At 37.8% G+C, this 17,253-nt stretch overlaps 1 protein-coding gene across 2 annotated transcripts in view; it reads left to right on the top strand.

Annotated features, from left to right (window-relative positions):
• LanA (laminin subunit alpha) overlaps positions 1-17,253 on the top strand; it is a 137,518-nt gene that overhangs the window by 25,478 nt on the left and 94,787 nt on the right. Inside the window, exons 1-6 of one of the 2 annotated variants that reach the window (XM_083122228.1) lie at positions 699-820; positions 1,860-1,987; positions 7,843-7,951; positions 9,850-10,020; positions 12,909-13,122; positions 16,326-16,535. In XM_083122228.1, coding sequence (XP_082978354.1) covers positions 1,890-1,987; positions 7,843-7,951; positions 9,850-10,020; positions 12,909-13,122; positions 16,326-16,535 — 802 coding nt within the window. In that variant the 5' untranslated portion in view covers positions 699-820; positions 1,860-1,889. Of the gene's footprint in view, positions 1-698; positions 821-1,859; positions 1,988-7,842; positions 7,952-9,849; positions 10,021-12,908; positions 13,123-16,325; positions 16,536-17,253 lie in introns of those variants that run through there. The other variant, XM_083122227.1, reaches the window with a different exon arrangement.

Raw genomic sequence — 17,253 nt, 5'->3', positions numbered from 1 at the left:
GGATATGAGGAACTCAGCGCCATTAATACGCTTAAAGCATCTGTTATGATGAGAATTTTTGTGTAATTATTATGGATAGCGTATGTGAGAGCTTTATATATTGCATAACTTTCTGCAGTGAAAATAGAAGTGTCAGGTGGTAAACGGAATTGTTTGTTTATATTTTGATCTGGAATGAAATAAGCACAACCCACACCTAGGCGGTCTTTGGATCCATCAGTATATATGATTAGGTGTGTTGGCCATTTCTCTTTATACATGATATGTCTTCCTAAATCCCTGAAATGGATATTGCATTGGGTATATAAGTACATTATAAGTACATGAAAAACAGCATCAGTTGTAGCACGCATCTTTGAAAAGTCACGAGCCGCCGATGTTTCGCACTTAAAATAGAAATTTTCCTTTCCCAGTGGTTGGTAACCCTACTTCGTTCTGCAAACCATGCAGCTCAACGCCACTCTATGCAAAGCAATGGGAACAGGCTAAAGCGCGGGAAAACCTCATATACATGGAGAGGGTAGCAACCTGGCGGTTCCAGCACTCAAAGATGAAAACAAAGCAAGGGAGACCGCTGGATAGCGTGGTGTGTACAGCCAATGATCGAATATCTAAAGAGCAAAATCTGTTGCTTCGTAAAATACAAAATAACTAATTTCCTAAGTAAATTATTATGATAAAAAAATATGGTGGTTCTGCTCGAGGAAGATAAAGATTTATAAACAGTAATGACAATTTCAATGATGTCCCATTATGTTATAATTCACGGCCAACTTTTTCGATTCAACAAACCACCTGACGTTGTCATTTCGAATTCCAGGTAAGCAGACACGTATCTAGAAATATATTTCGGGAGGGGTCCGAACCAAGTGTGTCAAAATAATAATGATGATTTAAATTAACAGGTCCAATTATAATAATTATTAATTAATATTGTTATTATTATATGAATAGTTACAGGTTGCATAGAAATAACTCTCCTGGCAAGGATATTAATGTCGGAGAATAAAAAAAATCACATGTATCAAAAGGATTAGCAAGTTGATGAAAAGTAAAGTTCCTGATTAATACCTATCATATAGTAGGGTACTATTTGATAATATTTTATGCACATTATTATAAGTAATGGAGCGATTTTACAATACAGGGAATTTCTCCATTTTGTTTGAAATTCGGCATACTCACTAATTTTGACCCCCTAATCACGAATCTGCAGTCAAAATTTGGCGCTCACACGTGGAAATAGCAAAATAATCGAAATTAAGTTCTTATTTCCACACCCTCGATTTCCGAATTTCCCGCCGGTTCCGGGCTCCGCCCCTGGGGTAATCGACCTACCGCCCCCAACCGCTATCGCGGCCCCGCCTCCGCTCCGCTTCGCTCCGCTCCGGCTTCCCGCCTATATCTATAGACTCCCTGTTAAGGGCATGTTAGAAAGTGGCCGGATTCACCTGCCCCCAAATAAGCGCCAAATTTATACGTGAGCGCCAAATTTTAAGTGCAGATTCGTGATTGGGAGACCCAAATTAGTAAGTAACCGAAAATTCAAACAAATTGGAGAAATTCCCTGTATTGTTAAATTATACCTAAGTAATACTGTTCATAAATCATCTTTGGTACTGTCATTTCAAAGTTGTATGATACAAATCTAATCCTCCCCTTCGTGTAAGTTCAGCAGAAATAAATACTTGAGAAGCCTTTCAGAAAGGACCTGGACCCCATTGTGTCTATTAATTTGTTGTTGGCGTTGTGGCTATTGACTGAAACCACTTTTAGCACTGGTTTACTGTATTGTGATGTAGCTATTTAATTGTAAGATGAAAATTTACCTGACATTGACTTTTTAACACTGTTTCCAGGAATTCCATGTGGCGTATGTGTTCATCAAAATGGCAAACTCTCCAAGGCCTGGAATTTGGGTTCTTGAGCGGTCAATTAATAATGGTGAAACATATCATCCATGGCAATACTTTGCAGACACTCCAAGGTAAAAAAAAACAAGTAATATTCATAAGGGATTCATTGCACCATCTGATCGCAAGTTGCGTGATAAATTCATTAAAAGAAAGTAGCTTTCATTTAGTACTTTTCCACATGTAATATTAATCTTTGTATACACATCTGCACATGCATGCATATGGGTCAACCCATATCAAGTAATACAACACTGGTTGCTTCACTATTTTTTAAAAATTATAGCCTATATTTTGTGTGGTGTGAGCCTCAGATGTTGACAGTTCAGAACCACTGTTACTTTTTTTACTGTCACTGATTTCGGTACCAGTTTCGTATGGGCACAACACCTCTCACTCGTTTATTTCATTATATTTAACATTCGTACTTACTTATTCTGCATTGCGAAAGATTCTTCAAGGTGGAATTATGCTTTTTTCACGAAAATAATTTCAATTTTTCACATTATGAGTAATTATTGTTCTTCCTTTTTTTGCTTCTGGGCACAGCTTGACTAGCGTTGTGGATCATCAGTGTTTCCAACCTTATTAACCGGAAAATGCCCCACAAACCATTCACGCATAGCCCCAAAAACCATTCACGGTAAGTTAGGTTGCTATATTACAACAATGTAACATTGACATCCATTATATAATGGATTCTTTTTGTTTAAAAAATTGCTAACCATTGTTATAACTGTATCTTTAGTCAACATGAAAATAAATGTCTGATGAAGGGAGCGTGTGTTCTCCTGAAATGTCATATCGAAAAACTGTTTTCTTATGCTTGTAATAACCGTAAACTACAGGAAAATAATTCTACAATGCAAGCAATATGTACATACAAGAAAAACTATTAAGGTTAGGTTAGGCAAACATAGTTAAAATTTGGGGTCGTAGTAATATCAGGAATGTAATTATATTACGATTTTTCTCTTTCTTTCTTTTTCGTAATTTCATCATCTTGCAAAACAATGGTGTGGTTGGAAACACTGACAGGGGGGTTACGTCATCAAACGTACGCAACATCTGGTTCACGTAGAGGAAGGAAATGAAAGCAACGGCAATTGTGCATTGGAGAGATATTTCGACAAATACATGAATTCCTGGTGATATAGATTCCAAGATGAAAGAAAATACCTGCACGAACTTTGAAAATGCTACAGAAACTCATTTTCGTAAGTAGTTTCTTCTGCAAAAATTAAGAAATATGTTGTGCCGATATGAAACTGTTACCTAATTTCAAGATGACTGACATTTTTTTATCATGGCGCGCGTAATTTTCTTCATTGGTAAGCATCAGCGGTAACTTTTTTATCTCAGCTCTGGTAAAAGCTAAGACAATGAAACAAAATCTGTGATGTTAAGCACATTATAGCCTACAATTATATTTGTATATAATATTCTAAATATTATCCCTTCATAGTAAATTTTAAGGTCAAAATTGTGTATCCTAATTACTCAAAATGTCATTTTTGGATTTTTTTTTCAGGGGAAGGCAGTTTGTTTAACACTTCAATTATTTTTTGCAATTACCTGTGTACCAATAGTGTATGTCAAAATTATTTGAAGCTTGAGTCTTTCATAACTTTTTTTTCTACAGGGTAATCAACATACTATTGGATAAAAAAATCCAAGTTCAGGGTTAAATATCTCTGATGAGCAGTTGTTTAAAAATCTGAAATTTGTACACAAGTGCGCTATGATAAGTAACTTCAGTAAAAATTTTGAGTTTGAGATTCAATTGGTTCAAGAGATGCGGTCATGCATTAAATAAGGTAGCTATGACTAATTTTATTTCTTATTAAAAATGGGCCTTCCCGATGGCGCAGTGGTAGCGTCGTTGCCTTGTAACCAAGGGGTCCCGGGTTCGATACCCGGTGGAGGCACATAGTGGTTCGGATCCCACTTTAAACTGTAGGTCCAGTCCCAATTAGCCTTACTGTGCATAAAGTGGACTTAAAACACCAAATCAATCCAATCCATTATTTCTTATTAACATATTTGTGTCAAAATTCTGCTAACTGTAATTTGGAATCTAAATGAACAACATTACATTCCTGAAATGGATCTGCAAAAAAGTATATATACAAGGGTGTACTGAAAAGTAATGCTCATTTTTTTGTTACTGTGTAAATGCATTTTGGATTTTAAGCAATCATTCATTGTACTCATCAGACTTTCCCCCTTCTCCATTGAAGGTTAAAAACTTGATCACCGAACGTTCCTTCAGGCGCTCCCCCGACATTGCATGGTTACATGCTGCCATTTTCCTCACTATGGTTCAGCACCCCGTGGCAATAAAAGTTTTAATCCTTCAATGGAAAGGCAGGAAAGTCTGATGAGTACAATGCATGGTTGCTTAAAATTCAAAATGCGTTTACACAGTAAGAATTAAATGAGGCATTACTTTTCAGCACACCCTTGTATATATACTTTATTGCAGATCCATTTCAGGTTTATAATGTTGTTCATTTAGATTCCAAATTACAGTTAGCAGAATTTTGACACAAATATGTTAATAAGAAATAAAATTAGTCATAGCTACCTTATTTAATGCAAATTATTGAATTTTTCATGAGTTTTGCATGACCGCATCTCTTGAACCAATTGAATCTCAAACTCAAAATTTTTACTGAAGTTACTTATCATAGCGCACTTGTGTACAAATTTCAGATTTTTAAACAACTGCTCATCAGAGATATTTAACCCTGAACTTGGATTTTTTTATCCAATAGTATGTTGATTACCCTGTAGAAAAAAAAGTTATGAAAGACTCAAGCTTCAAATAATTTTGACATACACTATTGGTACACAGGTAATTGCAAAAAATAATTGAAGTGTTAAACAAACTGCCTTCCCCACGAAAAAAAATATCCAAAAATGACATTTTGAGTGATTAGGATACACAATTTTGACCTTAAAATTTATTTATTTATATATATGTACAGGGTGTTTCGTAAGTTCGTTTACAACGCTTGGGAGTTGAAAACGTGGGAAAATTATTTTCCGAAGTGAATAATGGCAAAACGGGTGGAGAAGTCGTCGGTGTTGGGCGGTCCACTAAGAAATTGGGTACGCTCTGGTCAAAAAATCACACTGCAATTTTGTGCAATGTCGGCGCAAGGGATTCCCCAAAGAACGCTAACGAAGATGTTGACGGGAGTGGGGTGGGTGTGCGTTCTGCGTGAGCTGGTATCGACGAAAATTGGCATGTGTTGAATGGCACCAAAAAACAAAGAAAATTTCCTGAGCGAAGGGCACCATGACGTAAAAATGAAAAAAAATGAACTGTCATAGGTTGCATACCCTGAAGGGCAGATGGGTGTCCGTGTGATCTGATGTTAAGTACCACATTTCCCGCTAGGGGTGCCAACAGAGTAGGTTTCCTCATGAAGGAGCGCACGTGTCTGTGCCATTTGTGCTTCAGGTGCTGTGCCAGCAGCAGGTTGTTAAACATTCACGGTTGAATGGAAAGACATGAGGTTCTTGGACAGTAGTGTTGGGCAAACATTTGACCTAGCAGTGTTATGTGTTAATTCTTAGCCACAGCCCATCGTGTTCTGTGAAGTGTACTAGTGTTAACGGCCATAAACACTTGTAGCCCGGTGTAAGGGATGGCTGCATACACGTCCCAAGAGCTGGGAGACATGCATCTGATTTATGGGGAGGCTGGAGGTAATATCCGTGCTGCAAGGTGTCTGTATGGGGTATGTTTTCCAAATAGGGTGTTACCATTGCGCATCTTATTTCAAACTGTAGACACTCGACTTCGGGAAACAGTATCAGTGTTGCCACCTCGTCGAGAAGTTGGACGACCGCGAAGTGTGCGAACACGACGGTGTGTGGAAGATGTGCTAACTGCAGTGATGGATCATCCAGGCACCAGTACGCACGCACTAGCCCACGAACGAAACACCTCCCATGTGAATGTGTGGCGAGTCCTGGCAGAAGAGGGGATGCACCCGTACAAATTGAAAAAAGTGCAAGACCTTATACCTCGGGACTTTGGCCCACGTGAGGACTTTTGCCAATGGTTTGTTCATCAAATTGAAACTATCCCCAATTTTCAGAATACGGTACTATGGACTGATGAGGCTATCTTCACGAAAACTGGTGTGTTCAATAGTAAAAACAGTCATGTGTCGGAACATGAAAATCCACATGCACTGCTAGTGGCACATCATCAGCACAGATTTGCAGTGAATGTGTGGTGTGGGATACTGCATGACCATTTGATTGGACCGTACATTCTCCTTGTTCGCCTATGTGGGCCCACTTATCAAGCATTTCTCAGTGAGGTTTTGCCTGAACTACTAGAGGATGTGCCCTTGGCATTGAGACAAAGACTGTGGTTTCAACATGACGGTGCACCCCCACATTTCGATCGGAATGTGCGCAATTTCCTCAATACCGTATTCCACAACCAGTGCATTGGCAGGGGAGGGACTGTGCCATGGCCACCTCGATCGCCTGATATTACGCCCCTGAATTTCTTCCTCTGGGGAGAGATGAAACGCCTTTTTTCTGAAACACCTGTCGTGTCAGCCGAGAACTTCGTTGCCCGTATCAATGTAGCTGCAGCATCGATAGCAGAAACGCCGGGGTTGTTAGGTCGCACTAGACAATCCTTGATTCGCCGTTGTCACCTCTGCTTGGAAGTACATGGTGGACACTTTGAAAACCGTCTGTGATGAGGTTCCCTTCACATCTCCATTAAGCATACTGTGTGCCTTTCAGGGTATGCAACCTATGACTTTTCGTTTTGACGTCATGGTGCCCTTCGCTCAGGAAATTTTCTTTGTTTTTTGGTGCCATTCAACACATGCCAATTTTCGTCGATACCAGCTCACGCAGAACGCACACCCACCCCACTCCCGTCAACATCTTCGTTAGCATCCTTTGGGGAATCCCTTGCGCCGACATTGCACAACATTGCCGTGTGATTTTTTGACCAGAGCGTACCCAATTTCTTAGTGGACCGCCCAACACCGACGACTTCTCCACCCATTTTGCGATTATTCACTTCGGAAAATATTTTTCCCACGTTTTCAAACGTCAATAACTCGGCAACAAAGCAGTTTCCGGAATTTCGTTACATGAACTTTTCACCTTATTTTCACTCGTACAATCACCTCCCAAGCGTTGTAAACGAACTTACGAAACACCTTGTATATCTGCGAGTGTGAGAGGGAGGAGAGATATTTGGTAAATAAAATGGGGGTCTTCTTAATTTTTTTGAATTTTTGAAGTGATGTGATATTGTGTCCAATTATTCTCTTATTTTAGGAGTGGTTAGCACTGCATGCTACAATGTCAGGTGCTCTGGGTTCAAATCCTGGCCTGGGAATGGGTGTTCATTGTGAGTGTCCCCTCATCAATTTCATCATAACCATCGTTCATCCTCATCTTCACGATGGACCAATAATGAAAGTGGTGTGTCAGGGGTAGCATTTTGAGACGACACCCAAAAGCCAACCCCTCTTCCATGTAGTACACCCCAGTAACTAAAGTGTTGTAGGCTGACAAGTCTGTGGTGCCTGAGCCCACAGCCAGTATAATCTTCTGGGGATTTTTGTTGTGTGCTGTCCATATGTACTTGTGATTGCCCTTTCATGTATTTCATCTTATCATCCTTCATCCTCATTTTCACCCTTTCATGTATTTCATCTTATCCTTCATCCTCATTTTCGCGATTAGCCAAAAATGGAAGAAAAGTGAAGTGAAATAAATCAATTCAATCAATCAAAAGCAGTAAAAATAAATGGACAATAATCACTTAATTGGCATACAGTTTATTTCACAATTCTTGGAACAATGTGAAAACTATTTTTAGTCTTTGCAATTTATGTAACTTGCTGAATGTCTAACACTATGTTTATTTTTCCAGTGACTGTGAAACATTTTTTGGAAGGGATAGTCTTCAGCCTATTAAAGAAGATAATTCTGTTGTATGTGAAACACAATACTCTAAAGTTGTGCCGCTGGAAGGTGGAGAGGTAAATTTATTTGATTTTTTATTATTTATTTTAAGATTGGTATCTTGATGGGAGATATTCTAGTTTATTTTTGTTGATTTATTTATAACTAATGGTGGCAGTATAATAGAACTTTGACCAGTGCTTGAAGTGGAAAATGTTACGTTGGGGGATGTTTGGTTGGGCCTTGGGGTTAGCTTGGGGGCAGATGATTTGTGAAAGAAATTGCTAGCATCTCCCTGCATCCCCCCTCACTTCAAGCACTGATTATGACCATATTTCAAGTACATATGCATAAAACAAGGAAGACATGTTGTGTGATACAGTGATAGTCCAGGGAGGTTTCTCACTGAATGTGCCATTTGAGAATGAATTAGAGGACTAAGAAGAATGCAAATTTGTAAATTTTTATTCTCTATTTTGATGTGTATATTATATTAAATGCAATTTAATTCTTTTGTTTAATATTATACATTGCATAAACATTTGCTGGAGCGATATCGTGCTGCTAAAAATTGGGAAAATGTCCCATAATCTCCCGTAAATTCAATGACAGAAATTTTCTCTTCCCTATGGCTGTCTCTGGATAGCTGCCTTTGCATTATCCAAATAAACGTTAGAAAATTCGAATTACATATGAATTTTTAACATTGGTTTCAATAGGAATTTTGCCAAAAGTTGGAAATCTCCCTTAAACTCAGTCGCCCTGGAACGAACCAACATTTTGCACTAGCGATTTCACAAGCACAGTAAAACTTCTCAATACCGGACAGCCCTGGGAAAAAAATAAATGTCACAGGATAATTCTGACTTCAGAAAGTGTCACATCGGTAAATAATCTCTAAATTTCATGTTTATGAGTCTATTTCAGATTTTGCAGTTTCATCATATGCATGCCTCTATCAGTTTGCTATCTGAGCCAGATGGAAGCTCCTCATAAGCAAGATTTTCTACGAATTCTTTACACAAGTTTCTCATAAACAAGCTTTTCTACGAATTCTGTACACTGAGTTCTCGAAGACATGTTAGCAAAATTACATTGTCGCCTGTGCACGGTGGTTAGTTATGCTAACCACAAATTTTACAAGTAATTAGTGTTACGATACATACATACGTCAAATCACTAACACTTACATGTGAGAAGTACAGCTCAATTACTTATAAAATGTCTACGATCACTTCGAGGTGACACTTATTTTCACGAAAAGCAAAGGAGAATCGAACACGTGACCACACACCTTGATTTCTAGCACTGAAGTGAGTAAGAAATGATTCATGCTTCCCTTAGCTCAAACGAAACAGCCAAGTGTAATCACCTTCCATCTAGTGGTGAATTGGGGAAATACATATGTGGTCTGTGTGCATGGGCGTCTGGAATGAGGGCTCCCCCCTGGAAAATGAAAGTCAACCAAAAATTACATATTTCACACATATAATTTTATTTCAGCCACAATAATATGTATTAATTAATACACGAACATGATAAATTCAAATTTAAGCAATGTTTTTTGAGGGTACAACACTATTATTGGGGAAAATGTGGCTTGTTTGCCCCCCCCCCCTTGGAAAAACTACATTCCTTGTCCCTCCTTGGAAAAATCCTGCGGATGTCCATGTCTGTGTGGTCACTGCACAGGAAAAGAACCATTACTGTTTGAATATGTGGTGAGCACAGGTAACCACCGTCCCTCAAAGAGTTAAGCGACATGCAACACATATCACTTGTGGCATTGTGAAATCTCCCTTACTCAATGAATCTGACTTCATTCTATTTATTTACCTCTTATTACTACAAATTGACTGGAATTAAACACACATGAATTGCATGCTGCTTCATTTTTTCATTACTTACTTACCTGTAACATTTTTGAAGTACTTCCATGAAAAATATTGATTTGTTTGTTTTTTGTTTTTTCCAGATAGTAGTTTCATTACTCAACAATAGACCTTCTGCAAATGATTTTTTCAACTCTACTGTATTGCAAGAATGGACAAGAGCAACAAACATTCGACTCAGATTATTACGAACTAAAACCTTGCTTGGTCATCTGATGTCGCTTGCTCGCCGAGACCATACAGTTACTCGAAGGGTACGTATTAGTACTACTTGATTCAATAATTGAACTCAGGATGGGACCATTTAACTGGCCAATACAATTTCAAGATCAATATGGATTCATTGGAAAATTTGCAGGATCTAAAATTAACATAAGACCTTTTCTTTAGTTTCTTTCTCATATTAAAAAGTTGTCAATTTTTATGATTACATAATCTTGACACTTAAGTTTGCATGAGGAGGAGGGTGAAGAATTGCGAGCATTTTGATACTGAACATACTTTTTTTTTTTAGTTAATTTGATTTGACAAAAAAAATGTCTCAGTTTCAATTTATGTGATGTATACAGAGTGAGTATGCGACTTTGTAACGGGAATTGGTCCTGATCATAGGCGTAGCTAGAACTTTATATTTGGGTGTGTACAAAGAAAAAAAATGAGGTCTTGTACCTTTTTAATAGCATATTTTGCAACACAATCACATAACTCTTTAACTGCACTGTTTGTAAAGGAATATAAATTCACTAAATGACAGTGTTGAAAATTTCTGAATATATGTAGTAGAAAAAAAATCAAATTGCATAGAAATTACACACACACAAAATATTCATAAATGTTACAAACAAATACATCAAAATACACGTCATCTATAACAAGAGACGTCTATCAAAAGGTACAATGTTCTTAAACTCATCAATAACTTTATTTACATCAATAAATAAGCTTTTTCCTGTTCCACAAATAGCAAGAGCAGAGCTTCCAATCTATCGTGCTTTTGAGTTGCTCTTAATTTAGTTTTAACTTGATTAAGCTTGGAGAAAGCTCTCTCACACGTGCAGCTTGTGACAGGTATAGAAGAAAGGCGCTGCAGTACAGAGTAGAATGCAGTAAATATCTTCTTTCTCCAATGACAACGAAAATCTATAGACACCCGTTTCATCAGCGATAATGCACACGTTTGTACCAAGTAATGACATTTTCAACTTTTACAAACTGCCGCATATTTTTTCTCTTATTGAAATATCTGTCTTTAATTCTCTTTGATAAAGCAGCCCATTAGGGTGTGTCTGGGCACACCCGGCACACCCCGTAGCTACGCCTATGGTCCTGATTAGGGCTAAGTCGATTCCGATGCCGATGGATCGGTATCAGCCAATATCAGTGCTATTGGTATTGGAAAGTATCGGTTGGTACCAGCCTGATACTTTTCTGTCTTTGACAGCCTATCGAAAATGCCATGTAGTCTTATTATCCTGGAAATGATTCAAAATTCGAAGTCCTTTTTTATTTTGTACCGGTTTTGTGTGAAAATAACTTAATTTTGTGATAACATAACATGTAATTTATTATTCTGATGAATATTTTGAACCAAAAATATTGGCAAATAGATGCATGTAATCAATATTTTGAACAACTTTTAATGGTTACAATTTTCAAGCATCAGTACCGGTATTGCTGGAAATCGGTGAGAGTATCAGCATCAGTATCGGTATGAGTTCAAAGTGGTATCATCTCAGCTCTAGTCATCATCATCATCATCCTTTACTGTTTCCTGCCTCTGGCTGGGTTGGCATAGAAGCCAAGCCTATCTAGATTTTTCTGGTCTTCCACCATTCCTCTCTTTCCATGGTGTTCCAATCTTGTCCTCTTCTCCTAACACTCTCCGCTATCTGCTCTCTTCACTGGCATCTTGGTCTTCCTTTTGGCCTTACTCCTACTCCTTGTGCATGGTAAGCTCTTACTGCCAGTCTTTCTGCATCCAAACCATCTCATCTATGCCTGATCTATTGTGTCCTGAATATTCACCACCCCCCACTGTCTCTACTGTCTGTCAGATCTCATTCCTTATTCTATCCCTTCTAGTCTTCCTTAATATACTTCTTAAAAATTTCATCTCCACTGTCTGCATCTTTCTTTTGTCTCTCTATGTTATTGCCCAAGTCTCTGCTCCATACGTAATTATTGGCACATAGTATGTGTTATATGTTACCTTCTTGCATTTCATAGGTACATCCCTGTTCCATATTAATCTTTGAATGCTTTGATATAGTTCACCACCCATTTGTCCTCTTCTGTTTACCTCCTCATCTATTCTTCCACTTCTCTCAATTATGCTTCCTAGATATTTGAAACTCTCCACTACCTTCAACTCTTCCATGTCCACCTTTATTTTTGGTACATTTCTGGCTCAGTTTCTGGTTTTTATTAGCACCTCGCTCTTTTCTGCACTGAATTTTATTCCTGCTCTTCTAATTTCATTATTCCAACTATCAAGCTGTTTCTGTACTTCTTCCCTGTTTCCCCATATTACTAAGTCATCAGCGAACAACAGGGGCTTCATCTCTTCCTTTCCTGTCTTCTTCCCCACCTTTTTGTTAATTGCATCCATTGTAATTATGAAGAGCAGTTGGGAAAGAGCCCTTCTCTGTTTTAATCCATTACTTATAATGAACCACTCCGTTCTTTCCACCAGTGTCTTCACACAGCTTTGGTTGGCCTTGTACGTGCTATGCATTCTATGCACTATCTGTCAGGCTCAGTCCTAGTCCTGATGGATAATAAATTGCACAAACTGTCAGCATCACTTCACCATCCTTGGGACGAATCGAAGGGTGAATTTTTAACATTTTTCCGAAAATTTCCTCAACATGTAGTGCATGTTGCCAGGTAACTTGCGTAACTTTTTCCTTAGAAAATAAACTGTCTAGTTAGACATTTTATTCATTACAGAACCAGAGTATATGGATTATACTGTTATAATTATTGTAATATTAAAACAAAATACCAGAATTTTATACTAAATTACGGAATATGTATACAAATATTGGATGCCTATTTTTGATTATTTAACTGGAAATTAAATTCCTGTTCTCTTATTTTTTTCGACATATATTTACATCTGCTATTTTCGCTTCCCTTGCAGTACTATTATTCCATCAAGGATATCAGCATTGGAGGCCGCTGTGTGTGCAATGGTCATGCAGATTTGTGTGACATAACAGACCCTGAGGATCCCTATAAGCTGCTGTGTCGATGTCAACGCAACACTTGTGGTGCTCAATGTGAAACGTGTTGCCCAGGTTATGTCCAAAAGGCTTGGAGGCAATCTAAAAGCTACAACCCATTTGTTTGCGAAGGTAAGGTATTGTTGCAAATTGCAAGTTTTTTACTGCAAACTTTTACGTGCGTGCTAATGTATGATCTGCTTCTTGAATGTACTTCTTAATTAACAAACAGAAGTATTGTGAAACTTGCAACCCATTTAGGTATAGTTAATATTTAGAAATTGAAGTGAAAAATTTAAGCTTGATCAGGACTTGAACCCAAGTGTCTGGCATATGATGCCATTACTCTGCCAACTAAGCTCCTGAACCAGACTTGGTTGTGCCTGATTTTTCACTTGTCCTGTTCGCCAGGGAATACAGCACAACCAGAGCTTGACTCTGTAGGTCAGTGGGTAGACCATGGTATGCCAGAGACCCAGGTTTGAGTCCTTGTCAAACCTGCATTTTACACTTAAATTTCTAGTGTGTGCTAAATTATAAAGGAATTATTAAGCATATCAACTGGGCTACCAAGGTAACTGCAACATACATACTTTTACTTACGTGAAATTTAGAAGATTTCTCACTTCTGCATTGCATGCGGAAGTGAGAAATCTTCTAAATTTCACGTAAGTAATTTTAAACCACGTTTACCGCAACCATCATGAATACATACTTTTGATAAAATATTTCTCAGAGTCATTGATGATGATGCCAGGGTTCCCCGGTTTGAATCCCAGCCTGGGCATGGGTGTTCTTTGTGAGTGTACCCTTGTTAATTTCATCATATCACTCATCCCCATCTTTGCAATTAGCCAAAAGTGTCAGAAAAGCAAGGTAAAATGAACCAAATCAATCAATCAGTCTGAGCCAGTAATAGGTAGAGGCACATATTTTTGGTAAATAAAAAAGCAGAATGTCGGTACAAAAACAGTCAATTTTGGGTTCAAAAGTGGTAAAAAAAAAATCACTGTTATAACAGTGAAAGAACTGGTCAAAAGTAGTATATAAAATGACATTTTGGTTTTAAAATTGTGAACATAATCCAAAATTTGATTTAAAAACTGCACTTATAATAATAAACATAATCCTTCTAATGGCACATTTATGTAGTTACCAGAATATTAAGTTCATTCCTGTATAAAGGAGTCCATTCTTGCTCATCAAATATTTACAGCAGAATTAATCAATTTTCCTTGAATTGCATAACTCACAGGATGAATCGAACTTCTCAAAGGGTCGCATTGGTAAAAACCCTCTAAATTTCATGTATAAGAGTCTAATTCGCATTTTGCAGTTAATTTCACATCATTTTGTGACAAAAAGGTAGTAAAATTCACCTCGCACCTTTCAGAAACATGAAAAATTAACATTAGAATGTGTTTTCACATTTCATGTTTTCATCAAAAATGAAATATGCATGCCCCTAGTGATAACGTAACAATCTGTAGAATCGAAATGTAACGTAAAACGAACTCTACAACCCCAGACATTTAGTAGGAGAACGTTACGATAGGGTTTTGCAACATTCTCTCCTACTCCAACAAAAGCAAAAATCTGGGCAAGTACTTCTTACTTGCCAATCTTCTTGTCTCTTTCTCTCCACAGAGTGACCTAGGTGAACATTTTAACCATGTTCTCATGATTCTTGCAGTGGCAAGAAGCTTCAGTTCGCTTTCTTTGGAAAATGAAATTATTTACTTAATTGTGGTTTGAAACAACAAGGGTGAACATTATTGCAACATTTTAGGTAACCTTAAACTTTCTCATTACACATGCTATGGGATGTTGGCATCCAATTATCCACAGACACACACACAGTCAGCTATGGTAGGCTTACTTGGTTATTTCAAATTGCAATTTTTTTATACCATCAACTTCCACATGCCTGTGTATTAGAAGAGCAGGACAATATGTCAATGCCTTGAAATCAAAACTGTGACACATAGTCAGGTGTTTGTAGGAACATTCTTTAAAATGTGTCCATATCATGTACCAATTCATCTGCACAGTTATAGCCTGACAAGTTAAGTCCCGATATGCGCAGATCGCCGCGGAGCACTTCCTATTACATCATCCTCCCCACCACTCTTCTACGTACTGGTCTGGCCTTCAAGCTACGAGTGGTGCCAACTCAGCAAAATTAAGCTAAAACAAATATGACAAACTATTTTTACTGTGTAGATTGTTGGTGCCGGCTCATATCAGTTTATCAGTGGTTCATTTGATTTAATCCGGTCTTTGAAAATGCATGTGGTGCGCGGATCGTAAACTGTAGCATTACGCACGTGCGTTAACGTTTATAACGAAGAGAAACTACTGGGCAAATGACTTCATTTTCTGAATGTGACATCAAGCATTGGTCTGTTTTTATTTTAAATCCGAGTGCGGTGGGGGTTCTTTTGTTTATTGTACAACAATCACTACGAGAAGGCAATCTTATAACATGCTTGCCTGTTTTCTTTTTTAAAGCACTGAAATGTTCTTGCTCTTTACTCTTGACTGCATATTTTTGAAATGCAAAAATCAAATCATGCCGGGTCCAATGAAATCCACAATCTGCTCTGGAAAGCCCCTTAGAGGACAGGCCAGAGAAATTGTTTACAATCTTGCAACATATTTGCGAAATCAGAAGGAGTTGCATAAACTTAAGTATAATGTTGTCGAGTCCACAAGCCCCGCCACGGGGGTATCTAAATGGATGGTTTCTCAAGTTTTAAAAGAATTGGATTGGATTGATTTGTTGTTGTAAGTGTCCACTTTATGCACAGTAAGGCTAATCGGGACTGGACATAAGAAGGAAAAGAGATGTTGGCAAAAGGTAACCTGAAGTTCTGTACTCCGACAGGTAGAAAACAGACCAGGAAAAAGCAAATACAAATTTCGTTGAAAATCCTCAGACCATTCTGCTCCCTCCAGGTTGCAACACTCCGAACCAACGTCGCTGCAAAGAATGGAGTGGGGAAATGTGGTGTGAGCTGCGCAACAGCTATTTGCAGCATCTTGTTTTTAAACTTGTCAAGTTATAGTATATAGAACTGACACAAAAGGTAGGGGCCACAGTTTGATCCTTACGTGACCCGTAATTTCCACAACTTTTAGTTAGTTACTTCAGATCCACTGTTTTATCATTTGGGAATTTGAGTTGGAATTACAGAAAACCACTGAGAACACACTTCACATAGTATAACACAATGTTGCCTGCTTTTCAGGTAATCCTGCATTATTATTATTATTATTATTATTATTATTATTATTATTATTATTATTATTATTAATTTATGCTATTTTTGCAGCCTGCAATTGCTTTGGTCACACTGAGGAGTGTATTTATGATGCTGAAGTCGATGAAAAGAGGCAGTCCATTGATATTTATGGACGATATGAAGGAGGTGGTGTTTGTCAGAACTGTAGGGACAACACTGAAGGCATTAACTGCGACCGATGCCAGGCAGGTTTCTACAGACCTTTTGGAGTACCTCTGAATGCAACAGATGTGTGTCGTCGTAAGTTTGAAATTTATTTATTTTGAAATGCATTTAGGCATAGTATTCATTGTTTATTACTTGTTTAAATTTCATTGTATTTCATTGTTCATTGAAGTATTAGTATTTGATGAAGTCACAGTGTTAGGTAGAAAGTATTTGTTGCACGCATGGAAAATGCAGGGTGCCCACAGGCAGGAAAAATCAGGAAATGTCAGGAATTTCAAGATTTGTCAGGAAAAGACAGGAAAAAGTACAAAATCTACCGTTGGGTCAGGAAAATTTATGAAAAAGTCAAAAATTGTAAAGTCAAAGCCTTATAAAGTTGTTGCAGAGCAGGTTAGTAATAAATTTATCAAATGCAAGTTGTCTTTTTTCAAGACTATTTATTCTGAATGTCAGTCTTTTTTGACACATTTTCAATCTGCAAGTCCCTTGGCTCCGTATATATTCTCTTAAATTACATAATCTCATGAGATCACTTATGAGTCTGCTTGTACAGCCAAGTAAGTTGAAATCAGCTCCCACTGTAAGTACACTCATGCCACTTGACCTTAATGATGCTGAAAACTTGCTTCCTGTAAATACAGTTGATGTCAGCTTGCAGACCCAGAAGTTCCTAAAGGAAGTACATGGAACTGAACTTGAATTGTTGCAATTCTGAAAGGAATGCCAGACATTTTTGAGAACTACGGTTGAGAAGTTAAAAGCCCCTTGAGATATAAGGTAGTCATAGGAT

This window comes from Lepisma saccharinum, chromosome 5, assembly GCF_977018435.1.
Source record: "Lepisma saccharinum chromosome 5, izLepSacc3.1, whole genome shotgun sequence".
Taxonomy (NCBI): domain Eukaryota; kingdom Metazoa; phylum Arthropoda; class Insecta; order Zygentoma; family Lepismatidae; genus Lepisma; species Lepisma saccharinum.
This window is presented reverse-complemented; position numbering and strand designations above follow the sequence as displayed.